Genomic DNA, 25,576 nt, shown 5'->3' with positions numbered 1-25,576 from the left:
GGAAGTATGATTCAGAAATTTGCAGATGATACAAAAATTGGTCGTGTGGTTGATGATGAAGAAGAAAGCTGTAGATTGCAGGAAAATCTCAATGGACTAGACAGCTGGGTAGAACAGTGGCAAATGGAATTCAATCCAGAGAAGTATGAGGTAATGCATTTGGGGAGGGCTAACAAGGCAAGGGAATACACTATAAATGGTAGGACATTGAGAAGTGCAGAGGATCAGAGGGATCTTGGAGTGCATATCCACAGATCCCTGAAGGTAGTAGGACAGGTAGATAAGGTGGTTAAGAAGGCATACGGAATACTTGCCTTTATTAGCCGAGGCATAGAATACAAGAGCAGGGAGGTTATGCTTGAACTGTATAAAACACTAGTTAGGTTGCAGCTAGAATACTGCATGCAGTTATGGTCACCACATTATAGGAAGGATGTGATTGCACTAGAGGGGGTGCAGAGGAGATTTACAAGGATGTTGCCTGGGCTGGGGAATTTTAGATACGAGGAAAGATTGGATAGGCTGGGATTGTTTTCTTTGGCACAGAGGAGGCTGAGGGGAGATTTAATTGAGGTGTATAAAATGATGAGGGCCTTAGAGTGGATTGGAAGGACCTATTTCCCTTAGCAGAGGGGTCAATAACCAGGGGGCATAGATTTAAAGTAATTGGTAGGAGGTTTAGAGGGTATTTGAGGAGAATTTTTTTCACCCAGAGGGTGGTGGGGGTCTGGAATTCACTGCCTGAGAGGCAGAAACCCTCATCACATTTTAAAAGTACTTGGATATGCACTTGAAGTGCTGTAACCTGCAGTGCTACGGACCAAGAGCTGGAAAGTTGGATTAGGCTGGCATAGACCTGATGGGTCAAGTGGCCTCCTTCTGTGCCGCAAATTTCTATGATTATAAAAGGGATATCGAGACACTGGAGAGGGTGCAAAAAAGAATATAAGGATGATACCAGAACTACCAAAGGATGAAACAGCCTGGGGTTCTTTTTCTCTTGAAGAGCTGGCTGAGGGGTGACCTAATAGTGGTATTTAAAATTATGAAAGGTTTTGCTAGAGTAGACTGTGTGTTTCCACTTGTGGGGAAGAGCAAAACTAGGGATCATCAATATAAGATAGTCACCAAGAAATCAAATAAGGAGCTAAGAAGTAACTTCTTTACCCAGAGAGTGGTGAGAATGTGGAACTCGCTACCACAGGGAGTGGTTGAAGCAAATAGTATAGATTCATTTAACGAGAGACTAGATAAGCATATTAGGAAGATGGGAATAGAGAGTCATGCTGATTGTTAGGTGAGGCAGGTTGGCTGGAGGCTCGATTGGAGCATAAACGCCAGCATGGACTAGTTCGGCTGAATGGCCTGTTGCTGTGCTGTATATTATGTAATTCTATGCATTGATTGGACATACTGATTGTTGAATCTATTAGGTATTTCAACACCATTAGTGTATTTGTGTCACTTGTTTTTCCTTTCTATGTGCAATACTTTACACTTGTCTGCATTAAATTTCATCTTCCATTGTTCTGTCCATTCACGTTTTAGTACTCTCTATTTTTGAGCTGCCTTCAATTTCACTGCCCCTTCTAGTCATCACCTGCAAATTTAACCAATTTGTACTGAGTGCTTGATTCCAACTCATTGATGGAATTGCTACAATTTCTAATGTACATCTTTGTCCTGGTACTTCACTGTACTTCCCTTCTCTCCGCCGCCCCCCCCCCCCCGCGCCCACCCCCACCAAAACTCCCAATTCAACAAGTACCTGTCATTTTCTAACCTTTAGTCAATTTATTATCCCTTCCCAAGATTTACCCTGACTCCTTATGACTTTGAACTTAACTAAATAACCTTTTGTGTGGAACTTTATCAAATGTCTTTTGAAAGTCCAGACACTTAACATTGTAGGGTTTACCACAATCCACTTGTTGCTTCCTCAAAATTCAATAAATTTGGTCAGGCAGGAATTTTTCAGTTTGACCATTTTTTTGACCTCCAAGGAAATTGTTGATTTGTATTCAATTATGGATAACTTTTTACTATGGACCTGAGCCAGTCAGTAACTGGATAGAATCTGCTCCAACTTGGTATCCTAATCACCATCAATTTATGATGTAGGTTCAAGAGCTGAATAGTCAAATGTTGTAACCCATTGTTGCAGTAGTCATCCCTGCTTTTTTCATTTTTAAAAATTATTTATTACAGTATTAATCGTTGCCATAGGCAAATGGCAGAAATAGCAATAAATGCTGTCTTAACTGTTGCTGATATGGAGCGCAAGGATGTAGAATTTGAGCTGATGAAAGTGGAAGGTAAAGTGGATGGAAAACTAGAGGACACACAGTTAATTAAAGGAGTTGTGGTGGACAAAGAATTCAGCCATCCACAAATGCCAAAGGTAGGATTTTTTGCATTGTAAAAGTCCATTTCAAAGAATATATTGTAGCAGTTCGTGTTCACCTAAGTAGGTATCGGACGAATGACTACTAAATAATTGAGTTCGACTTCAGGAGAACAATCAATAAGTTATTTAATGCAGGAAACAGATGTTATACAGCAGACAATAGAGTTGGATGCAGGAGAGCCGGTTGGTACGTCTTAACCCAGCGGGGACGCCACGAGGACTGACTCCGCAGTCTTGTGGAGAGCATGATGACGTCATCACGCTCGGCCACGTTTTCCCGCACTTGTGTGGTCATGTGACCGCGTCGTGACGTTAGTGCGTTTGCCCGCGCTTGGGCGGTCACGTGACCTGCGTCGTTACGTCGGCACATAACTGTGGCTGGCCGTTGTGGCCGAAGACGCGAGAGTGGGCGGCCGAACCAGGCCGGCGGCCATCGCGGGCGCGGGAGGCTGAACCGGGCCGGCGGCCGCCGCAGGAGCAGGAGGCCAAGTTGTGCCGGCGGCCACCGCAGGAGCGGGAGACCAAGTTGTGCCGGCGACCGTCGCGGGAGTGGAAGGCTGCGCTGGGCCGGCTCGCATCTAGTGAGTCACGTGATGCGCGTTCTTAAAGGGGCAACGGCCCAAACAGGTAAGTTAAAGGGGCAACGGCCCAAACAGGTAAGTTATGTACATACAAAGGTAAGTTAAAGGGAATTATTTTATGTATATATACATAGTAAAGGACACCCGGTGGAACCGCCACAATATGACTCATCTTATTTATGTGCATAGCTTCAAATTGTCAATTTAGTTACCATTTCTATGATTTTTTTCTGACAATTGTGTTCAGAAATGATAACTTGCCAGGCACAGTTTAAAATTTATTCCAATTGTAATATTGAAATAGTAACCAGCATTTCTAATGGTATTAAGCTTTGTATGAAGCTACCAAAATCTGTTCATCAATAAAACTTCCAAAAGCATTAACTTTTAAATAATTTTTGTTTACTAGATGGTAAAAGATGCAAAGCTTGCAATTTTAACATACCCCTTTGAACCACCAAAACCCAAAACCAAGCATAAGCTTGATGTAACTTCAGTGGAAGATTACAAAGCCTTGCAAAAATATGAAAAGGATAAATTTGAGGAGATGATCAATCAGGTCAGTAACTGCACCCCCTACTAATACTAGAATTTTAATGATGGACTTCGTGTATTAAGTCTCATGGTTGAATTTTATTTTGCATTCAAGATAAAAGACACTGGTGCTAATCTGGCTATTTGCCAGTGGGGGTTTGATGATGAAGCAAACCATTTGCTTCTCCAGAATAAGCTTCCTGCTATACGCTGGGTTGGTGGGCCTGAAATTGAGGTGAGTGTGATTACATCAGATTCTAGTATGAATTATGTGGGTTTGTCAGGGTGTCGTCGTTTACAGCACAAGGCACTATTAACACTTTTTTCTGATTCAGCTGATTGCTATTGCCACTGGAGGACGCATTGTTCCTCGGTTTTCAGAACTTACTGCTGAGAAGCTGGGCAGTGCTGGTATCGTCAAGGAAATCTCTTTTGGAACTACCAAGGATAAGATGCTTGTGATTGAAGAGTGCCTGAACTCTAGGGGAGTGACTATTTTCATCAGAGGTGGAAACAAAATGGTATGTGCAGTATTTGAGCACTAAGTTTGAATTAACCTTTCAGATGAAATTTGGGTTTTCTCATCAGTTGTCTATATATCTTTGTTTTTCTTGTGAATAATATGAGATGTATTTCATCAGATATTACAGGAAACTTTCGATTTACCAGCACCTAAATAACCGGAAATCTCGGTTAACCGGCAAAATTCATGAGTAGGTTTTATTTCATATTGTACTTGCCTTCCTCCATCTGGTGCTGTGCAAGGGTGTGGCTGCAGCTGTTGCTAAGCTACAGAGATGCTTGGAACTTGTGGCCATTGTTCTGAACTTGTTGCTAAGCAACAGGGTTTGTTGCTTTATACGGAGCTGTCAGCTCTCCGTATCTTTTACTATAGCGTTCGGTTATCCGCAATTTTTGATGAACCGGCTCCACGTCGGTCCCATCCGTGCCGGATAAAAAAAAGTTTCCTGTAATCAGCTTTCCTTTAGAGTCTTTCTCTGATGAGATCTGATGTTTTATATGTGACAACACTTCAGAATGAGACTTCTCAGATTTTGTTTGGAACTTGTACTTTAATCAAAGCTTGATTATTCTGATGGTATGTGCCGTATTTTGTGTAGTAATGCTAGTAACACTAGGCTCAACCCATTACTGCGTCTCGCCTTTTTTTTCCCCTCAAATCGGAGGGTGCAGGCTTGGAACGTACCTACCACATAATTATCCTAATACAAAAGCAAAATACTGCGGATGCTAGAAATCTGAAATAAAACATTAAATGCTGGAAATACTCAGCAGGTCAGGCAGCATCTGTGGCGAGCAGATGCGGCCTGATCTGCTGAGTATTTCCAGCTTCTTCTGTTTTTATTACATAATTATCCTAGTCGTCATTTTGCTAGATCTTGGCTTGGTGATGTCAGGCACTGCTGTGCTTCATACTCCTCGGCCAAAACCACCTATTTACTCCAGGTTCATCTTGGCGGGTAAAGAGAACCCCAGTTGTTTCCTCCATGACCAAACTGCTGCTTTAAACCCTTCCCCCCCACCCCATATGCCCTCACCTGCAGGACTAATTATGAGAAACTTAATGGACTTGCACCATGCGGTTATCTCAAGTCAACAGAGTTCAGTGTTTTAGTCAGGACAAGCCCAAGACCTTTCCAATCGTTTTACAGTTGCTCATCACCTATCTTTCTTTCCTTCCTCTTCCTTCGAGCCCCACTTCCACTAAACTCTCCTGGCCACAACGTTAGTTGACAGTGATTTTTTTTCTTCAGGCAATGGCTTCACCCCATCAAAACTTTTGATGTTTTTAATCATCATATTCCCCACCTCATCCTTTTTATTTATCAAAAAAAAAATCCCTGGCCATCTTCCAACAACCATTCTCTCTCCAACCTCCTTTTCCTCTCTACGGTCTTCAAATGTATTGAAACTTCCCCCAGCTTCGTGTCCCTCTTTGCTGAAACATTCTGTTCAAAGATCTCCAGTCTGTCTCTAGTCTTAACCAAAATCATGACTGACCTGTTCTGTAGCTGACCAAGCAGGATTAATACCCCACTTTGTCTTCCTCAACCTTTCTGAAGTGTTCAGTTCAGTTTACAGCACCATCCTCTGTCAAGATCTCTTCGTCATCCAGCTGCATGGGAGTTACATTCTTATCTATTCAAGCCCAGGTAGTGTATCTCCAATCATGGCTTCTATTTTCTCTTTCGTTCTGTTACCTCTGCGTTCCATGAAGGATCGATCTTCTTGCCTCCCCGTCATATCCACATGCTGCCCATCAGTGACATTGCCCATAGAGATGGACCATAACATTGCTTGATAAGATGAGGCCAGGTGTGAATTGTTACGCTGATTTATTTCACAAGGGAACACAGAGCAAGATAAGATCAAACTCAATTCAGTCAGTAATACAGTAATAATCCTTGCATAATAATACAAAATAATGAACATTTCATGCTTTCCCACATCAGTGGATCATCTTGCTTGAATTAAACAAAATCATTAACTATCTTCCTGCATACTTCTGAGCTTCACTTTTTTTAATCATAAACAGAAGCAAGGTCCCAGGACCAGGGACCTCCCAACACGACGGATGAGAGAATTTTATCGATTTACTGAGCTAGGCGAACAAATTGTTTGCAGTCTGAGGAAACAACTTCACATAACTAATTAGCATTTTAACCACCTATTGTCTCGGTGTCTTTTTTAAACTTGTGAATACATTTTGCTTTAAAACAACTGGTAAATGTAACTTTTTTCCCCCAAAATCCTTCTGTGATCAAATAATCTTGAAACATGACACACCGGCTGTTATGTTTATACTGTATAACCGAAAAATATCTCAACAATAATGCTTGTTTTGTCATAATCTGTTGTCTGCAGAATAGACTCTGAATAAACAAATGTACGTTATTGCACAATTCCTTTGAGTTTCTTGATTATATGATTCAAATCTTAGAGTTAAACACACAGTGTTGTCTAATTCAAAGTAAATGAGGTTTTGATGTTGATACTGTGTGTGTGTGTATATATGTGCATGAAGTTTAGTATCTGCATAGATTTATTAGTAATTACATTTTTATTCCAGATCATTGAAGAAGCAAAAAGAGTACTTCATGATACATTGGCCTAGAAATTCGGTGGGCTTTGCACCCAGTTACAGCCCAAAGAGGGCTTCTGCGCCAGTAGAGGTGGTAGCGCTGATTTTGAGGGCCGCGGTAATGGAGGCGGTAGCCGGTAGCGCTGCGCCGGCACCGATGACGTCATCGGTGTGCGCAGTGCCCCGGTTCCGCCCCGCTACCGCCCCGACCCCCATCTTCAGTAGCGGCTGCCTCTTCCGTGGCGGCCGCTAACAACATCGGGAGACCGGGTCCTTACTGCAGCCTTAGCGGGGCGCTTTAAGGTGGAGGTGCGGCCGGCCGCTTTTTCGGCGGCCGCCTGCCCGCACCTCCTCCCCCGGCCTCCTCCACCCCCCCCCCCCCCCCGCAGCATTGCCGGCTGGTTTCCGTGGAGCCCGGCACTTCTCCGTTGTGCCGGGCTCTTTTGCCGGCACTCGCGATCGGGGCTCCGGCCGTTGCAGGCACCTCCTCCTTAAGAGAAGGAGGAGGCCTGCAGTACCGCAGCCTGCCGCACCGCATCGGGTGGCGCAGCGGCAGCTAGAGCGCTGAAATTCAGTTTCAGCGCCCCAAGCGGGGGCGGGCACACCCTGGAATAGTGCCCGGTTCCCACTTGGGGCGCTGAAACTGAATTTCTGACGGTCGCAACTGGCTCCGCGCCCAGCGCTAACTTTTGGGCGCTAGCCAGCTGGCGGGCCCAAACTGAATTTCTAGGCCATTGTGTCTAATACACAACCTTGTGAAAGATAATCGCATTGTATATGGTGGTGGTGTTGCAGAGATTGCTTGCGCTTTGGCTGTCAATGAGGCAGCAGATGAGGTAAAATGCCAATTAAAAAAAAAAATTCTGTGCAGTTTGTGTGATTGTACGTTTTAGTTTTGAGGGGATTGAGGATTCACTTCCCATTTAGTATATTTTTGTTGTATAGAGATTGATGCCAAGATGCCAAATATCCCAAGTTTCGGCATTCTTCTGGGTAGCATCTGGAGAAAATGTGCCACCAACTAATGTGGCCAGTCACTTTTTTTGTGCTTTGTAATGTATCTGTTACTCGTGATCAGTAATTCAATTTCAATATTGCTGTGGTTCTATCTCAGTCTCTGTACAGTGTCCTACTTTAGAACAGTATGCAATGAGAGCTTTTGCTGATGCCCTGGAAGTCATTCCAATGTCACTAGCAGAAAACAGTGGTTATAACCCAATCCAGACAATGACAGAGGTTCGAGCTAGACAGGTGAAGGAGAACAACTTTGCACTGGGTATAGATTGTTTACACAAGGAGACAAACGGTAGGTAGCTTTTTCTTAACCCGTTTTTAAATTGTACTGGCATATATAAATTTAACCAATGATTTAAAATTTAGTTACTGTTTATTAAGGGTGCCTTATTCATTGTTAACAATATTTTGTAGCTGTGCTATGTAGTTTTTATCCCAATCTCAGCAGCAACTTGAATTTATATAGTACCTTTTAATGTAGAAAAACATCCCAAGGCGTGTAATCAGACAAAAATTGACCGAGGCAAAGAAAGATAGTGGGAGGGGGTGACTAAAAGCTTGGTTAAAGAGTTGAGTTTTTAAGAAGGATCCTAAAGGGGGAGAGAGAGACTGAGTGGGTTAGAGGGAATTCCAGAGCTTATGGGGCCGATTCGGCTGAAGGCACGGTCACCATTGGCGGGATGAAGGGAGTGGGGATTCACAAGAGGCCAGAGTTGGAGGAACACAGAGTTCTTGGAGGGTTGTAGGGCTGGAGGAGGTTAGAGATAAGGAGGGGTGAGGCCATGGAGGGATTTGAACACAAGGGTGAGAATTTTAAAATCAAGGCACTGGTGCACCGGGAGCCAATCTAGCTCTGCAAGCACATGGGTGAGCTGCACTTGCTGCAGGTTAGGATAAAGGTAGCTGAGTTTTAGATGAGCTCGGGTTAGGATATGGGTAGCTGAATTTTAGATGCGCTCATTTATGGAGGGTGGAAAATGGCTGGCCAGCCAGCCAGGGGAATTTCGAACAGTCGAGCCTGGAGGTAACAAAAGCATGGATGAAGGTTTCAGCAGCAGATATGCTGAGGCAAGGGCGGAGATGGCCGCCGATATGGAAGTGGAAGTAGGCGGTCTTTGTGACGGAAAGGATATGGGGTCAGAAGCTCGGCTCAAGGTCAAATAGGACACCGAGGTTGTGTACTATCTGGTCCAGCTTGAGACAGTGGCCAGCAAGATTGATGGCATTGGAATGGAGTTCAATGGCTTCAGTCTTCCCAAAGTTTAATTGGAGGTCAGTGTGGCTCATCCAGGACTGGGTGTCGGACCAGCAGTCTGACAACATGGGCAGTGGATAGGTCAAGATAAGTGGTGATAAGAGCTGGATGGCGTCAGAATACATGTGGAAGCCAACAGTATGTCTTTGTTACCAAGGGGCAGCATGTAGTTAAGAAATAGGAGGGGGCCAAGGATAGATCTTTGGGGGACTCGAGGTAACTGCGGTAAGAGAAGCCATTGCAGGAAGTACTCTGGATAAATAAGAATGGAATCCAGTAACCACTCAGGTGGACAACAGGCATTGGGGAAAGATGGTGTGGTCAGCTGTGTCAAAGGCTGCAGTGAGGTCAAGAAGGATGAGGATGGAAAGTAGTCACAGAGGATGTTGTTTCTGACTTGATTAGGGCAGTTTTAGTGCTGTGGTAGGGGTGGAAACCTGATTAAAGAGGTACAAACAGAGTTGCAGGAAAGATGGGCACGGAGTTGGGAGGTGACATGTTCAAGGGCTTTAGAGAGGAAAGGAAGGTTGGAGATGTGGTTGTAGTTTGAAAAGATGGATCAAGGGTGTGTTTTTTGAGATGGGGTGGATAGATTTGCAATAAAGGGGACAGTACCTGGGGAAAGGGAACAGTTTACAGTATCAGCTGGCATGGGGGCCAGGAAAGAAATTGGGTGGTCAGCAGTTTAGTGGGAATAGGGTCTGTATTACTGTGGTGATTATTTCCTATGTTTAATAAGAAGTATTGTGATTGGTGAATGGGGTGGTTGTTCTCTGTGTTAGTAAGAAGTATTGTAATTGGTTGTTTGTTTCTACCTTGAGATATATGCTGTAAACTCATTGGTAGTGAATGTCAGGTGATTTGTGGTGGCCATCTTAAATTCAGTTCTCTCCAGTCATGGTTGGAGACTGGTGTTGAAAGATGTGCTACTGGATTTTTAAAGTTAATAAAGCCTAGATTAGAAAGGCAAATCTATTCTTTATTTCAATTTATTAACTTTTTATCAGAATGGAGCGATATCTTCAACCGGAACGATTCAATGCTGACCCTAATTCTGCAGGAGTGGATGATAAATGGAAACATTGGTATTGTACCTTTACAAACTTTTTGGGTGTGTTGGAACAAGAGTCTCTGAATAAGCTGAATATGCTGATCAACTACATTGCTCCAGACTGTAAAGCTTACGAATTGGCTATTTCTACATTGGAGAAGATTTTTGTTAAACCAAAGAATGAGGTATTTGTACGTTACCTTCTATCTGCCCGTAGGCAGCAGGTGGGAGAATCTTTGGATACTTATTTACAAGCACTTCTGCACCTTAGTGCTAACTGTAATTATAAGGCCGTGACGGCCGAAGAATATAAGGAAGAATCGGTACGGGATGCTTTTATTAATGGACTACTGTCTAGATCAATTCATCAGCGGTTGTTAGAAAATAAGACTTTGGATCTCAAGAGTGCTTTTGAGCAAGCTTCTACATTGGATACGGCTCAGAGAAGTTCGGATTCTTATGCTCTTTCTAATCGGCCTGCGACTGTGGTTTCAGCAGTTCTGGACGAAAAGGAATTCGGTGGACTTAATGGGAGTGGTTTACTAGATTCTGAAACAGTTTCTACTTCGGCGGCTGTTGCCTCTAGGATTCAGAAGTGTTATTTTTGTGGGAACGTCCGGCATCCTCGTTTGAAGTGTCCTGCCCGGGAGGCTGTGTGTAGTAAATGCGGCAAGAGAGGTCATTTTGCACATGTTTGTAAATCATTAGGTTCAATTACCTCCTCTTCTGCGACTATTCAACCTGTAGCGAGGGCGTTTATTGCATCAATTTCTGCTGCATTTGCTCATGGCCTAAACAAAGCTATAGTTATGGCCCAAGTTAATGGGTTAGAAGTGAAGGCTCTCATAGATACGGGCAGTACCGAGAGTTTTATAAGTCTTCAGTTTGCGAAGGAAAAGCGTTTGAAAATCTTGCCTGTTACTTATCAGGTGTGTATGGCTCAGACGACCCTTACTTCACAAGTAGCTGGTTGTTGCCTTGTGAAATTGATTCTTCTAGGTAATACGTATACTGATATACGCCTATCTGTTTTGCCTAATCTTTGTGTGGATATTTTGATTGGTCATGATGTGCTTAAATTACACGAGTCTCTCAGTCTTTCATTTGGAGGGACTAAGCCACCCTTATCCATTTGTGGATTAACTTCTTTATCCATTTCTCCATTATCACTTTTTTCCAATTTGATGCCGGATTGTAAGCCAATTGCTACCAAGTCAAGAAGGTATAGCAGTCAGGATAGAGAATTTATTAATTCTGAAGTCCAACGTCTTTTATTGGAAGGAATCATTGAACCTAGTTGTTCGCCTTGGCGGGCTCAGGTAGTTGTCACCACTAACGAGAGGCATAAGAAACGAATGGTGATAGACTACTCTCAAACTATTAATAGGTATACTCAATTAGATGCGTACCCTTTGCCTAAGATTGATGAGCTTATCAACAAATTATCTCAGTATAAGCTTTTTAGCACTATTGATTTAAAGAGTGCTTATCATCAGATTCCTATTGTTAAGAGGGATCAACCATATACAGCCTTTGAGGCTGGTGGAAAGCTGTATCAGTTTTGCCGAATACCATTTGGTGTTACTAATGGTGTTGCTTGTTTTCAACGGGCAATGGATGCTTTTATAAGTGATAACTCTCTGACACCTTTTCATATTTAGATGATATCACGGTGTGTGGTAAATCAAGGGTGGAGCATGATTCTAATTTAGAAAGATTCCTTCAAGCTGCGGAAAAAGTTGGTTTAACTTTTAATAAAGAGAAGTGTATCTTTTCGACTACTGAAGTAAAGCTACTGGGGTATATTATCTCGGGAAATAAGATTAAACCAGATCCAGAACGTCTGCGACCATTGATCGATTTACCTTATCCTACTAATTCTAAGGCTTTGCAACGAGTTGTTGGACTGTTTTCTTACTATTCTAATTGGATTGCAAACTTTTCGCAGAAGATCCGGTCCCTTATATGGGTTACGACATATCCTCTATCATGGGAGGCCAGGACATGTTTTGATAAATTTAAAAAGGATATCCTAGGAGCAGTTGTGCATTCTATTGATGAGCAGGTTCCCTTTGTGATTGAGACGGATGCTTCTGATTTTGCAATTGGGGCTAGTCTGAACCAAAATGGAAGACCTGTGGCCTTTTTCTCACGTACTTTGAACAATAGTGAAAAAAGACATTCTTCAATAGAGAAAGAGGCATATGCAATAGTAGAAGCACTGCGTAAATGGAGACATTATTTATTGGGGCAACATTTCACGTTGGTAACCGATCAAAAATCTGTGTCCTTTATGTTTGATGTTAAACATTTTGGAAAGATCAAAAATGATAAAATAATGAGGTGGAGGATTGAGTTGGCATGTTACCATTTTGATATAGTTTATCGTCCGGGGAAGGATAATGTTGCTGCTGATGCACTGTCGAGGGCTTATTGTTCTGTGATTCACGGAGATACGCTTATTAATCTTCACAATGCCTTATGTCATCCTGGGGTTACGAGGATGATACACTTCGTACGCAGTAAGAATTTGCCCTTTTCAGTTGAAGACGTCAAGCGGATGACTTCATCATGTTCTATCTGTGCTCGGTGTAAACCGAATTTTTTTAAGCCTCAACGAGCTCATCTTATAAAGGCTACTTCTCCTTTTGAACGTCTGAGCATTGATTTTAAGTGGCCTCTTCCTTCAACGACTCAAAATCGATACATATTTACTGTTGTGGATGAGTTTTCAAGGTTTCCTTTTGCTTTTCCTTGTGCAGATGTATCAGCTGCTACAGTTATCAAATGTCTGACTCAACTTTTTGTCATCTTTGGGATGCCTGCGTATATCCATTCGGATCAGGGAAGTTCTTTTATGTCTTCCCAGTTGAAGGAATACCTTCAGAGTCGGGGAATTTCTACTAGTAGAACTACCCCGTACAACCCCCAGGGTAATGGACAGTGCGAACAATACAATGGGGTGATCTGGAAGGCAGTTATGTTGGCTTTGACATCCCGGAACCTTAAGAATACACAGTGGGAAATGGTACTGCCTGATGCCCTGCATTCCATTAGATCATTGCTTTCAATGGCTACTAATGTGACCCCCCATGAAAGGCTCTTTAATTACCCACGGAGATCTACTACGGGATATTCGGTACCTTCATGGCTTACTATGCAGGGACCTGTGCTGCTTCGACGCCATGTTAGATTGTCAAAATATGATCCTTTAGTGGAGGAGGTGGAGCTGTTGGAGGCAAATTCCCAATATGCTCATATTCGATTCCAAGATGGGAAAGAAAGTACTGTTTCAATTAAAGACTTGGCTCCTTGCGGTGGCCAGCCCTCTTCCGAGGATACTAATAATAGTCATGATTCAGATAATGTGGATGTTGTTATAGATACTACGAATGTTTCCAATCCTATTGCAGATAATTATACTTCTATTAGTCAGCCTTTGATGGATGTTCATGACCGTCCTAGTTTACTTCCTGATGGGATTTCCAATCCGGAAACCGTTGATAATCGGGATATGGATAGCCTTCCTGCAGAAGATACTTCGGTGTCTCCGGGTATGGGAGGGCAAGGAATTTCACCAAGGTTAAGAAGGTCGACACGAACAAGATATCCGGTCGACCGATTGAAAATGGACTTTTAAATTGATAGCAATGTTTTAAAATTGTTGAAATATTATATTTGTATTTTAGTTGTAAATAAATTAATTATAAATTGTAAAGGTTATTTTAGGTTGCAGCATGTTTTAAAAGGAGGGGTGAATGTGGTGATTATTTCCTATGTTTAATAAGAAGTATTGTGATTGGTGAATGGGGTGGTTGTTCTCTGTGTTAGTAAGAAGTATTGTAATTGGTTGTTTGTTTCTACCTTGAGATATATGCTGTAAACTCATTGGTAGTGAATGTCAGGTGATTTGTGGTGGCCATCTTAAATTCAGTTCTCTCCAGTCATGGTTGGAGACTGGTGTTGAAAGATGTGCTACTGGATTTTTAAAGTTAATAAAGCCTAGATTAGAAAGGCAAATCTATTCTTTATTTCAATTACATTGTGGCGACACGCCACCACTGGACATAATCCGCTCACGGCGGCACGGACAGTTTAAGCAGACGCCCCCAGCCGGGGGCCCTTTCCTCCAGCAACTTGTTTCCCGCAGGGACAGGCTGCCGGGAGCACTTCCTGTCTGGGAAGTATTTAAGTGGATGCGCGGGCTTTTCCAGTTCCTCTTTGTCATGAGGTAGAATAAAAGCAGTTGTGTTTTACTAGCTCTGGTCTCGACTCCCACGTTTGCCGCAGTATCTCAACACTGGTGACCCCGACGCTCAGGACGAATCCTAAGCTAGCATGGCGGATACAAATGCAGTCACGGTTAAATTATCGGACTTTTGGGAGAACCTCGCCGAAGCCTGGTTTGTTCAAGCTGAGTCCAGATTCCGGCTGAAACACATTACAGTCGACGCCACAAAGTACGACTACCTCGTCTCCGCTCTCACCTTCGCCACAGTCCCCAAGGTTTGGGCAGCGCTGCAGAATCCACCACCGGACGGCAAGTACGAACATCTGAAGGCTGCGCTCCTTAAAAAATTTCAAACGTCCTCTTACCAGCGCCACTGCCAACTCCTTGACTTCCCCGGCCTTGGTGACGCTTCACCATCAGACCTGCTTTCCCACATGCTGTCCCTCTCGGACGACAAAAACCCCGGCGCCCTCTTTCGCACGCTTTTCATTCGGCAGCTCCCCGCCAGCATCCGCCCGCTCATTGTGGAGTCTGGCTCCACGGACCTGAATGACATAGCCGAAAAGGCCGACCGGCTGCTCTCTGCACAGTCCGCTCGCGACGTCGCGCCCGACCTCACGGCAACGACCATGCGGTCTTCCCGGCCCACTAGGCCCGACCGCCCTCCCACTCCGGGTCACTGCTACTACCACACCCGTTTTGGCGCTAGGGCCCAACGCTGCACGCCACCGTGTACCTTCAAACCCCCACCCGCACCGGCCCCCGCGATGGCCGTGGGGCAAAAGGGGCCTCTACTGTACGTCACCGATGACAGAACCAACCGCCGATTTCTGTGCGACACAGGGGCCCAGCACAGCATCACCCCCGCCTCCGCCCTCGAAATACAACGCGGCACACGGGGTATCACGCTGGCCGCAGCCAATGGCTCTGACATCCGCACATATGGCACCTGCATGGTCACGCTCGACCTCGCGGGCCGCCGCTACCGCTGGGAGTTCCTCACAGCCAAGGTCCTCTGCCCACTCCTCGGCGCAGACTTCCTACGCGCCCACGGCCTCCTTGTCGACATTCCGAGGCACCGCCTCGTCGACATCAACACTATGGCCCCCATCCCCGGCGCATTTACCCTGGCCCGTTCGGCCAGCCTGACGACCTACTGCCTCGCCAGAGCCACGGACGACTACTCGGCACTCCTAGCCGAGTTTCCCGCCCTCACTAACCCGACCTTTTCGGCAAAAGCCGCCAAACACGGTGTGGAGCACTATATTCCCACCACCGGCCCCCCAGTTTCTGCCCACGCCCGCAGACTCAACCCGGCCAAGCTGGAAATCGCGCGGGCCGAGTTCACCACCATGGAACAACTCGGCATCACCCGCCGCTCCAGCAGCCCTTGGGCCTCGCCCCTCCACATCGCCCCCAAGCCCGGTGGAGGCTGGCGCCCTTGCGGGGACTACCGCCGCCTTAACGACGCCACCACCCCCGACCAATACCCGGTGCCACACATCCAGGACTTCTCGGCCCGACTGGCCGGACGAACCGTCTTTTCCAAAGTCGACCTGGTGCGCGGTTACCACCAAGTCCCCGTACACCCCGCGGACATCCCCAAAACGGCCGTCATCACCCCATTCAGCCTGTTCGAGTTCCTGAGGATGCCCTTCGGCCTCAAGAATGCAGCCCAGGCTTTCCAGCGCCTGATGGACTCAGTCCTCCGGGACCTAAACTTCCTATTCGTCTATCTAGACGACATTCTCGTGGCCAGCTCCTCCAAACAGGAACACCTCGAACACCTTCGCATCTTGTTCGGGCGCCTAGCCCAACACGGGCTCATCCTCAGCCCGGCGAAGTGCCAATTCGGCCTAACCGAGATCAATTTTCTCGGTCACCACATCACCCCTGCTGGGGCCGTCCCCCTGCCCAACAAGGTGCAGGCCATCCAGCAATTCCCCCGCCCCACAACCATCAAGGGCCTCCAGGAGTTCCTCGGGATGGTGAACTTCTACAACAGGTTCATCCCCAGAGCGGCAGCCCTCATGAAGCCCCTATACGACTCCCTCCGAGGTAAATTCGGCAAGATGGACGTAGCCTGGACCACTGACACGTCAGCCGCCTTCGGCACCACCAAAAACGCGCTCGCCGACGCCACCCTGCTCGCGCACCCGAGGGCCGATGCCCGGGTCGCGCTCACCACCGACGCCTCCGACCACGCGGTCGGCGCCGTGTTCGAGCAGTGGGTCAATGGCGCGTGGCAGCCACTTGCCTTCTACAGCCGCCAACTGCGCCCCCCGGAGGTCAAATACTCCACTTTCGACCGCGAGCTTCTCGCGCTCCACCTGTCGGTCCGCCATTTCAGGTTCCTCCTGGAAGGCCACCCCTTCACCACGTACGTGGACCACAAGCCACTCACATACGTGATGGCCAAGCACACCGAACCCTGGTCCGCTAGGCAGCAACGCCAGCTCGTGGCCGTGTCCGAGTTTACTACGGACATCCAGCACATCTCCGGTAGAGACAACGTTGTCGCCGACTGCCTTTCCCATCCCGCCATCTGCGCAAATCACCTCGCGGTCGACTACGCGCAACTAGCAGTGGCCCAGCTCACGGACCCAGACCTCCTCTCGGCGGCTACCAGCCTGCCAGGGCTACGCCTAGTCAAGGTCGCGCACGGGCCCGAAGCCACGGCAGTCACTTGCGACGTCTCACTCGGCCAACCCAGGCCGGTCGTCCCTGCAACCTGGAGCCACCGCATCTTCGACGCGCTCCATGGGCTCTCCCACCCGGGTTCCCGCGCATCCGTCAAACTCCTCTCCCAGCGTTTCGTCTGGCGCGGCCTCAGCAGAGATGTTCGGACTTGGGCCACCTCCTGCCTCGCCTGCCAATGGGCTAAGGTGCAGCTGCGCACAAAAGCACCCCTGGGAGACTTCGAGGTACCCAGCCGCCGCTTCGACCACGTACACGTCGACATCGTCGGTCCCCTGCCGCCATCGCAAGGCCAAACTTATCTCCTCACGATGGTCGACTGCTACACACGCTGGCCTGAGGCAGTGCCGCTGACCTCCACCACCACAGCCGACATCGCCAGGGCGTTCGTTAACACCTGGGTTGCGAGGTTCGGCGTACCGGCCGACATAACCTCCGACAGAGGCGCCCAGCTCACCTCCGAACTCTGGACGGCCACAGCACGCAACCTCGGGGTGACGCTCCACCGAACCACGGTGTACCACCCGCAGGCCAACGGGCTTTGTGAACGCTTCCACAGGTCACTCAAGGCCTCACTCCGCGCCGGCCTGCAGGACAGTACCTGGACTGACCGCCTACCGTGGGTGCTACTAGGCCTACGCACCACGGTCAAGGAAGACCTCCAGTCCTCGGCAGCGGAGTTAGCCTATGGACAACCGCTGCGTGGCCCAGGCAAATTCCTTCCGGAGGCTACCACGCCTTGGTCGGTCGAACAGCAGCGGCTCAACTCTTTCTCTTCCGCTCAGCAGTTCGCCCCACTTCCGGTCAACCGACACGGCGAACTCGCACCTCACGTCCCGCCAAATTTACAGCAGGCGCGCTTCGTCTTCGTGCGACATGACGCGCACCGCGGGCCCCTGCGACCCCCGTACGACGGGCCGTACGAGGTGCTACAAACCGGGGACAAGGTCTTCAAGCTGCGATTCGGCGACAGGGTCGACACAGTCTCCATCGACCGGCTCAAACCAGCACACACAGAACCAGGGGAACAGGTCCCCGTGGCACGGCCTCCAACTAGAGGCCGTCCTGCCAGCAAGCCAGCACAACCGGCGGCGAACCGCCCGGCCCCACCAACTAGACCGGCGACCACTCAGAGCCACTGCGGCAGAACCATCAGACCACCGTCACGACTCGTCCACTCCTCCTAAGCGGATTCTGGGGGGAGCTCTGTGGCGACACGCCACCACTGGACATAATCCGCTCACGGCAGCACGGACAGTTTAAGCAGACGCCCCCAGCCGGGGGCCCTTTCCTCCAGCAACATGTTTCCCGCAGGGACAGGCTGCCGGGAGCACTTCCTGTCTGGGAAGTATTTAAGTGGATGCGCGGGCTTTTCCAGTTCCTCTTTGTCATGAGGTAGAATAAAAGCAGTTGTGTTTTACTAGCTCTGGTCTCGACTCCCACGTTTGCCGCGGTATCTCAACAAGATTAAGAAAGCAAATAGGAAAAATCGGGTTACGGTGCATTTATACTGGTCTTGTGCACCTCATGTTGGTTTTGGGCAGAACTTTCTACCCCAATGCATTCTTAGCCTATGAATTGCTTTTTAGAAATAAAATTGTAGGTAAATGTATCGCCAATTTGCCCACGGCAAATTAAATAAATGATGTGCTCATTTTTTTGGTGTGGTGTTGGTTGAATGAAAAATATTGGCCAGGACACTCATGGAGCTCTTCACATAGTACCAGGGGATCCTTTACCTTCACCTGAGGGGGCAGACAGGGCCTCAGTTTAATGTCTCATCCAAAAGATAACGGCCTAGAAATTCAGTTGGCTGCGCCAGGCGCTAACGCCAAAAAAGGGCTATATTTCCGTCGATAAAGCCTTAGCGCCGGAATGCAGACCGATCTGCGTCGACGCCCAAATTCATTTGAGATTTAGCGCTGGCGCAAAGTGTTAGCGCCCGCTCGGGTGCGCGCGCAGCTTATGACGTCATATCCTCGCGCAACGCTGTTTTAGCGCCCCAACCCGGAAATTGAGTGGCGCCCGCCCAATGTGGGCGTGGCGCTATTAGGAATTGTAAAATGGAATGTTGCAGAGGCCCTGTGGGCTTCGGGGAGCGCAAATTAAAGGGCACCTCCACTGACCTATAAAGCCCAGCCATTTTGCTGCAATGACTTCACTGCTTTGGATTTCTACACAGAGACCAAGGGACAGAGATTCCAGATTTGGGACAAGATAGGAGAGGTCTTTCTGGCTTCTGGCCAGTGCTTTGACATTTGACTCTTGCTGATTTCACTGTTGCGACCTTGATTATGGGGGCTGCATGGGGGGCCAACATTGAGTTGCAGCATTATGTGCGGAGGGCTCGCAGACGCTGTGAGAGACGGGCAGCCATGCGTAGACACAGAAGGGCCATCAGGCGTCGCCAACGTAGGCCTTACGCACCCAGGCAATACCGGCAGCAGGTGTCCTATGTCACCATGTCTGCGGCACTTTGTGTAAAGAGGCTGCGCTTCAGAAGGGAGGTGGTTGGAGAGATCTGCCAGCTGCTTCACGCAGATTTGCAGCCACAGCTCATGTCCAGGACGTCTCTCTCGGTGGAAGTGAAGGTCACGGTGGCTCTCAGCTTTTATGCAAGCGGCTCGTTCCAAGCCGCTGCTGGGGACATCGCGAACATCTCCCAGTTCGCCGTACATCGCTGCATCCGGCAGGTCACCGATGCACTGTTCGCGAGGAGACACCAGTTCATCTCCTTCCCCATGACCCAACAGAGGCAGCAGCAGCGTGCAGTGGGATTTGGCAGGATCGCGGGCTTCCCCATGGTGCAGGGCGCCATTGACTGCACGCATGTGGCTATGCGGGCACCTATAGACAATCCCGAGGTTTACCGCAACCGCAAGGGCTACCATTCCCTCAATGTGCAGCTGGTGTGTGACCACAGGCAGCGCATCCTAGCTGTAAATGCCCGCTTCCCAGGAAGCAGCCACGATGCTTTTATCCTGCGCCAGACTACTGTGGCTGACATGTTCCAGGCACAGCCTCCACCAAGGGGATGGCTTATCGGGGACAAGGGCTACCCTTTGTGCACGTGGCTCATGACCCCGCTCCGCGCGCCCAGGACCCCAGCGGAGGACTCATACAACGAAAGCCATCAAGCAACAAGGAACGTCATAGAGCAAACCATAGGCGTCCTCAAGCAACGCTTCCGCTGCCTGGATCGCTCCGGCGGCTCTCTACAGTATTCGCCGGATAGAGTGTCCCAGTTCGTCGTCGTGTGCTGCATGCTGCACAACCTGGCTATCCGCCGGACGCAGGCACTGCCACCTGACATTGCACCACCACCTGAGGAGGACGAGCAGGAGGACCATCAGGAGGAGGAGGGGGAGGAGGAGGAGGAGCAGGCCAGGAGGGGGCCAGAAGGCCCAAGGGCCATACGCCGGGGGCTTATTGCTCGACACTTCTAGGCCCGCTGTGAGGGAATGGCCTGTGGGAATGAGCGCACCTGAAGGCAGCCGCTCCGGAAGCCGTCAGCCGGTTAACGCAGCAAACACTTGAAACATGACACCTGGACAAGCTGAATAAATAAAAACCTTTATTTAACAAACTGAGGCCCCTTCCCACATGAAACTCAAAAACACAGAACACACCCAAAAAACAGTCACAAACATATGTCACTCCCCCAACCTGGGGAGGACTAACAAAAGTTGGCCATCCACATGGCCTTCAACATTGGCCGTAACAAAAAAAGGGCCCCCCTCGCCAACAGAAAGACCCCCATAAAAACAAAAAATGCCTTCAATTTCGGCCATCCACAAAAATCAGCCCCCAAAACACAATCCCCCCCATATATACAATGCCGCAGAGACCACACTCTAGCGGCTGTGCCGAGAGGGCGAGTCCTTGGAGAGCCTTCCCCGGCCCCTGCCCGGCCTGCTGCTCCGCCTCAACGTGGGCCCTGTGGCGGCCTCAAGGCTGGGGGAAGGCTCATGAGGGCCCCCATGCGTCGCGACAGATGCCCTTGGGGGTCGGCCAACACGACGCACGTCCCGGGAGGGGCCGGCTGCTGACTGCTTCGGCTGTGGCTGGCCAGCATCAGTGGCAGCAGCAGCTCCTCGCACCCTGGCTGGGGGAGTGGCAGTGTCGGATGCTCCAAGGGGGGCAAGCTGGCTGCTGCCAGGCGCGCGAGGCTCAGCAGACACAGTGGCAGTCGTCCGGCCTGGCAGTTCAGCTGGCGCAGCTATGTGCTGGAGGCCAGCCCGCTGTGTTGCAGCAGGGCGGCGGGTGCGGGTGCGGGTGCGACGCCTCTGCGTCAAAGCGAGTGTGGCAGAAGTCAGTGACCGCACTGCCCGGGTATGTGCCTCCAGCTGCTGTGACAGTGTGTCGAAGGAACCACCTCTCTGACGACTCTCCTCCTGCAGTGTCGCGAGTAGTTCGACCCCCCTGGCGTGCGCTGCGGCCAGTTGCTCCACCCCCCTGGCCTGTGATTGGCCGAATGCTGCCACACTCTGAGCCAGGGACTCGATGGCGTGCGGCATCTGCTGCACAACCCCCATGAACTCATGGTGGCGCCGGTCAGACGCCACCGAGATCTCTTGCAGGAGGCGCACCTCCTGGCTGAGGCCACTCTCCGGACTGGAGAGAGGACTCTGCAGCTGGGGAGAAGCCGGCCGAGCTGGCCGACCCCTGCCGCCTGCCTGGACCCCACTGCAAGCAGGATCTGCCCTCCCCTGCAACACCTCCCCCTGGCTCTCCTGCATGCCAGACGTCCCCCCTTCATTGCCATCCCCTGGCACGGCTGAGGGCTCGCCCGATGGCCCGGCTTCCTCCTCGTCCTGGACGTCCTCCTCCTCCAAGGGCCTGGCACCCGGTGCCTCAGGGACCACCTCCTCCTCAGCAGCTGAAAGCAGGAAGGCACAAGAGTAGCTTTAAAGTGAGGACAGGGCGTCAGCGAGGGACGCCTGAGCGGTGGCATTATGCGCATTTGTCCGTCAGTGGGAAAGGATTTAGATCGGAAGCACTAGGGCAACGAGAGAGCTGCAAGCGGTCATCTCCTTACCAGTGGCTTCCAGCACAGGGTCCGCATCCCCGATGGCTACAGGGCCAGTCACCCGGGGACGCAGGAGTCCAGCGACGCTCTCTTCCAGAGCACTTAGAGCCTGGTAGTGGGGCCGTCCACCACCGGTCTCCAGCCGGCTGCGCGCATTTCTTGCCAGCTTGGCCTGCAAGAGAAAGGACGGACTCTAAGTACAGTGTGGTGCCCTGTTGCTGTGTGTACTGCCTCCCATGGTGGAATAGCCTGGCCAGTGTGGTCAGTGCAGAAAGTGCTGCTGATGATCATGCCAGTGGCATTGCTGCGTGAGGAGGGCTGCCCATTATGCCTTTGAGGTCCCTTTGCCCATAGTGTGAGGCTCACATGCAAGGATGAGGAGGACAGTGGAAAGGGTACTCACCTTCACCAGCCGACAGAGGTCATTGAACTTTTTGCGGCACTGGTCCGCAGTCCTGGGCACATCTGAGTTTGAGGAGACCCTGCGTGCGATGCTCCTCCAGGCTTTCCTGAACTCTATCCTGGGAGCCTTTCTGCCATTGTCCGGGCACAAGATGGGTCTTCTCTCCTGGACAGCATCAATCAGCACCCTCAGTGCATGGTCTGAGAAGCGCTGGGCTCTTTCACGGGCCATCTCCATCTGTTCTGGCGCTATTTTGTCCCACCAGCACTGTTGAGGCCTAGCAGCAGGGCTCCAGTGTGCAGGGCGTGGCAGCAGTCAAAGTTGACCCTTCCCCCTTTAAGAGCAGGCCGGCGTCAGGGTGTCTGCTGTCAAGCAACACATGACCGCACCTGCGCTGCGCCCGGCATCGGCGTTATCAGGCCGCAGCGCCGGTTTAGCGCCGGAGCCGAGCATTGCAACGCCGGTTTCAGCGCTCGCCAAAACTCTTGGCCAAATCCACTGAATTTCGGCGCGGTTGCCTGCAGTTTCCGGCGGGCGCTAAATTTACCGAACGCCCGACTTTAGCGCCCCAAAACTGTGCAAACTGAATTTCTAGGCCAACAACTCTGACACATTTCAGGTGTACGACCATTCATCAGAACCAGGACAAGAACATCGTCTGGTTCTGACAGTGTTACAGACTATTCGTATGGGCCTGGCTTAGTATGTTCTGAGCTTCAGTTGGTGCATTGAATGGGCATAAAACTTTTAGTTCTGAACTTATATATTTGTATTTCTTTTCTTTGATAATATTGCATTTATTTGGGCTTGCAATTAACCATTATAATAGACATTAATGTAGACTATTAGTTTTAATAGACAGCAGCATGCTGTGACTAGTGTTGTAATTTTAACACTAATGAATAAAAGCTCCATGGTTTTTCCACCAAAATTAACATTACCTTTTTGGGGGATGGTAGGGCAGTTGTTACTTTGGTATACAGTGGACCCTGACTGCAAAGAATGTGGGAACCAGGCAAGTAATCTCCTGGTATAACATTTAGTAGTATAAACTACTCCCCCCACCCCCTCTGATTTACAATGAAGTAGTGAACGAATTGTTCATATTACTCCGATGCCGAGGTATTATGTATTGAATGAATGCATTCCGCCCCAAAATGCCATTGAGTTGCTTTGGTGTGGAGTGACGAACACAGTAAGGTTGTGGGCTTAACTAGTTATACTGAAACTGTTCATTTTTAATGTTTCATTGCAACAGTGTAGTTTGAATCAGTCTACTAATTCCTTGACTGTTCCCTCTAGATATGAAAAACAGCATGTCATAGAGACTCTAATTGGAAAGAAGCAGCAGATTTCTTTGGCTACCCAAGTAGTGAAAATGATCTTGAAAATTGATGATATTCGGTGCCCTGGAGAAATGCAGGAATAGACGTGCAACAACTTCACTGACTGGAGTGGTGGGATATGCCACAATTTGTGTACTCCATTTTCTGTTCAGTTATTTATTTTTGCATAACACTGTAAGCTACATGTATTTGTTTAAAAGAACTGAATAAAAGCTTACTTGTACCATCTTCTGGCTTATTTTTCACTTAATACACTTAATTCTTGAATACAGCAGTGGTTTCATATTCCACTGGTCTAAGACGGTAGCAAATATTTCAGCTGGCCAAAATAAAATGTGAATTGAGTTATGCCATTTAACAGGTCACTCGAATGCACTTATCATAAGTAGCTGAATGGAGTTAGAAGCTGACGTTTTCTACTTCTGCGCTTGCCAACCTGTGATTTTCTACCCATTAAAGTGAAAGGGTGGAAAATTGGAACTGACAAGTAAAGAAGCAGAAAACTCTGGCCATCAATTTTTATGCGCCAGAATAAACTAAAGACTATTACTAGAATGAACTGTAAAGTCTCATCAAGAAACTTAATAGAAAGAAAAATAAAGACTTGCATTTATATAGTGCCTTTGATGTCCCTTACATACATATGAAAAAGGCAAGGAGACCAACGGGTCCACCAAGTCTGTCCCCTCCCAATATGGAGCAGCATGCACTATCAACACCACAATCTCCAAGAAGAAGCAACTACACAGGAAAATATCTTGGGCTAAGTTGGTGGGGAGGGGGGTAGAAACTGGGCAATTCCTCTCTGACTCCCAAAGATAAGCTGCAGGAAATCATGGTAACTGATAATCACAAGTGGCTGTTAACCCACCCACCTACCTTCTACAATTTGATGTTTTTCACTCCCAGAACTTCACCTTTTTGAATGCCTGTGAGCACTGGCAACCTATTCCGGAGATCAATGATTCTGTGAAGAGAAATATTTACAAACATTTAATCTAATTCTATGCTTTCATAAATTGCACTGTTCCCCTGACTATCTAGTTCAAATATCCCATCTACTTTGAAACTTTTATTATTTTGAAGACTTCAATCGTATCTCTTCAAAGTTCACACTTTTTTCTAAAGTAAAGATGCCCAGTTCTCTAACCCTGTCCTGATAACTAAGTGCCCTTAAACTAGGTTGGAATAGCCTTCCTCAACTTTTTCCAGTGCCTCAATATCCCCACTTTGAGGGGACTAAAACTAGACATATTCTAAATGTAACAAGCCATAAAGGATTGTTCTAGTTATATATGCGATATATCGCTAACACCCTATTTGTTTTTGCAACAGTCTCTTTAAACCAGTCTTGGATCTTCAATAATTCATGAATTATAACCCAGTCTTGCTCAGCAGCCTTGTGTGCAACCACGCAGGCTGCATGCATGCTTGAAACTGCTCCTGCCCAAATGGATAATGCTGTACTTGTCAACAGTGAAAGACATCTACATAATAGGTCTGGCTATTCCTCTCCCCCACTCTTTGTCTGCTTCATCCAAGGTCATAATTCCAGCACATATTTTCATCTCATTTGCAAAATTGGGGATTGTTCCCCTGATTTCTTTGTCCAGATCATTAATAATGAAGAGCAATAGTCTTTGTACTGATCTTATTAGTGTCTGGCCCCTACACAACCACTACCAATAATATCGCTCTACATGAATGTAATCAATTCTCTATCCAACCTAAGATTTGCCCACTAATCTCATAAAATAAGTATATTCCACAGAGGTTCTCCTGATCTGCCATAACTTTGGTGGAAACACAGAGAAACGGCATTAACAGCTATATAAGCAGTTTCTCTAGTTTCTGGCAAAGTTGTGGCTGAAAATCGAAGAATCCCTGTGGAAATGCTACCTCAACATTTGGTTTCCATCATCCAC

The 25,576-nt window shown here is 48.3% G+C and overlaps 1 protein-coding gene across 1 annotated transcript; it reads left to right on the top strand.

Annotated features, from left to right (window-relative positions):
• Window positions 1-2,209: 2,209 nt before the first annotated feature.
• LOC147117321 (T-complex protein 1 subunit epsilon-like) lies at window positions 2,210-23,879 on the top strand. The gene is made up of 5 exons (XM_085988244.1): window positions 2,210-2,401; window positions 3,398-3,547; window positions 3,638-3,757; window positions 3,858-4,043; window positions 23,608-23,879. Exons 1-5 carry the CDS (start codon window positions 2,231-2,233, stop codon window positions 23,611-23,613), a joined length of 633 nt encoding a protein of 210 aa, XP_085844370.1. The 5' UTR covers window positions 2,210-2,230; the 3' UTR covers window positions 23,614-23,879.
• Window positions 23,880-25,576: the final 1,697 nt, after the last annotated feature.

This window comes from Somniosus microcephalus, chromosome 5 (genome assembly GCF_052327205.1).
Source record: "Somniosus microcephalus isolate GS21.2 chromosome 5, FLI_Smic_1.0, whole genome shotgun sequence".
NCBI classification, from domain to species: domain Eukaryota; kingdom Metazoa; phylum Chordata; class Chondrichthyes; order Squaliformes; family Somniosidae; genus Somniosus; species Somniosus microcephalus.
Note: the sequence above shows the minus strand (reverse complement) of the source record. Positions and strands in the feature narration are given on the sequence as shown.

Excerpts from the sequence above, each read along its gene's own strand:
- LOC147117321 (XM_085988244.1), top strand. The coding sequence starts at position 2,231 with ATGGCAGAAATAGCAATAAATGCTGTCTTAACTGTTGCTGATATGGAG. Across the intron at positions 2,402-3,397 it reads GCCATCCACAAATGCCAAAG|ATGGTAAAAGATGCAAAGCT; the intron begins GTAGGATTTTTT and ends TTTGTTTACTAG. Across the intron at positions 3,758-3,857 it reads TTGGTGGGCCTGAAATTGAG|CTGATTGCTATTGCCACTGG; the intron begins GTGAGTGTGATT and ends TTTCTGATTCAG.